At 56.5% G+C, this 1,817-nt stretch overlaps 1 protein-coding gene across 1 annotated transcript; it reads right to left on the reverse strand.

The window, feature by feature from the left end:
• Positions 1 to 828: 828 nt before the first annotated feature.
• On the reverse strand, positions 829 to 1,413 carry LOC124575394 (prestalk protein-like). Its single transcript, XM_047131195.1, has one exon. The coding sequence runs from the start codon at positions 1,411 to 1,413 to the stop codon at positions 829 to 831; it is 585 nt and encodes a 194-aa protein (XP_046987151.1).
• Between the last annotated feature and the right edge of the window lie 404 nt (positions 1,414 to 1,817).

The raw sequence follows: 1,817 nt of genomic DNA on the forward strand, positions 1-1,817 counted from the left end.
CCAATTTGTGCTGTCCTCGCAAGCTGTGCTCTCCTCGCAAGCTGTGCTGTCCTCGCGATCCGTGCTGTCCTTGCGACTTTTGCTGTCCTCGCAAGCTTTGCTGTCCTCGCGAGCTTTGCTGTCCTCGCGACCTTTGCTGTCCTCGCAAGTTGTGCAGTCCTCGCAAGTTGTGCTGCCCTCTCAAGTTCAGCTGTCCTCACAAGTTGAGCTGCCCTCTCAAGTTGAGCTGCCCTCTCAAGTTGAGCTGCCCTCTCAAGTTGAGCTGCCCTCTTATGTTGAGCTGTCCTCCAAAGTTGAGCTGTCCTCTCAAGTTGAGCTGTCCTCTCAAGTAATGCTGTCCTCGCAAGCTGTGCTGTCCTCGCAAGCTGTGCTGTCCTCGCAAGCTGTGCTGTCCTCGCAAGCTGTGCTGTGCTCGCAAGCCGTGCTGTCCTTGCAAGCCGTGCTGTCCTCGGAAGCCGTGCTGTCCACGCAAGCCTTGCTGTCCTCGCAAGCCGTGCTGTCCTCACAAGCTTTGCTGTCCTCACAAGCTTTGCTGTCCTCACAAGCTTTCCTGTCCTCGTAAGTTGTGCTGTCCTCTCAAGTTCAGCTGTCCTTTCAGGTTGAGGTGTCCTCTCAGGTTGAGATATCCTCTCAAGTTGAGCTGTACACTCAATTTGAGCTGCCCTCTCAAGTTGAGCTGCCCTCTCAAGTTGAGCTGCCCTCTCAAGTTGAGCTGCCCTCTGAAGCTGAGCAGCCCTCTCAAGTTGAGCAGTCCTCTCAAGTTTTTCTGTCCTCTGAGGTTGAGCTGTCTTCTCAAGTTGAGCTGTCCTGTCAAGTTGAGCTGTCCTCTCAAGTTGAGCTGTTCTCGCAAGCTGTGATGTCCTTGCAAGCTGTGCCGTCCTCGCAAGCTGTGCCGTCCTCGCAAGCTGAGCCATCCTCACAAGCTGTGCTGTCCTCGCAAGCTGTCCTGTCCTCGCAAGCTATGCTGTCCTCGCAAGCTGTGCTGTCTTCGCAAGCTGTGCTGTCCTCGCAAGCCGTGCTGTCCTCGCAAGCTGTGCTGTCCTCGCAACCTGTGCTGTCCACGCAAGCTGTGCTGTCCCCGCAACCTGTGTTGTCCTCGCGAGCTGTGCTGTCCTCGCAAGCTGTGCTGTCCTCGCAAGCTGTGCCGTCTTTGTAAGCTGTGCCGTCCTCGCAAGCTGTGCCGTCCTCGCAAGCTGTGCTGTCCTCGCAAGCTGTGCTGTCCTCGCAAGCTGTGCTGTCCTCGCAAGCTGCGCTGTCCTCGCAAGCTGTACTGTCCTCGCAAGCTGTGCTGTCATCGCAAGCCGTGCTGTCCTCGCATACCGTGCTGTCCTCGCGAGCCGTGCTGTCCTCGCAAGCCGTGCTGTCCTCGCAAGCCGTGCTGTCCTCGCAAGCCGTGCTGTCCTCGCAAGCCATGCTGTCCTCGCGAGCCGTGCTGTCCTTGCGAGCTTTGCTGTCCTCGCGAGCTTTGCTGTCCTCGCGAGCTTTGCTGTCCTCGTGACCTTTGCTGTTCTCGCAAGTTGTGCAGTCCTTGCAAGTTGTGCTGCCCTCTCAAGTTCAGCTGTCCTCACAAGTTGAGCTGCCCTCTCAAGTTGAGCTGCCCTCTCAAGTTGAGCTGCCCTCTCTAGTAGAGCTGTCCTCTCAACTTGAGCTGTCCTTTGAAGTTGAGCTGTCCTCTAAAGTTGAGCTGTCCTCTCAAGTTGAGCTGACCTCTCAAGTTGAGCTGTCCTCTCAAGTTGAGCTGTCCTCTCAAGTTGAGCTGTCCTCTCAAGTTGAGCTCTCCTTCAAGTTGAGCTGTCCTCTCTAGATGAGCTGTCCTC

The sequence above is a fragment of the Schistocerca americana genome, unplaced genomic scaffold, assembly GCF_021461395.2.
Source record: "Schistocerca americana isolate TAMUIC-IGC-003095 unplaced genomic scaffold, iqSchAmer2.1 HiC_scaffold_240, whole genome shotgun sequence".
Taxonomy (NCBI): domain Eukaryota; kingdom Metazoa; phylum Arthropoda; class Insecta; order Orthoptera; family Acrididae; genus Schistocerca; species Schistocerca americana.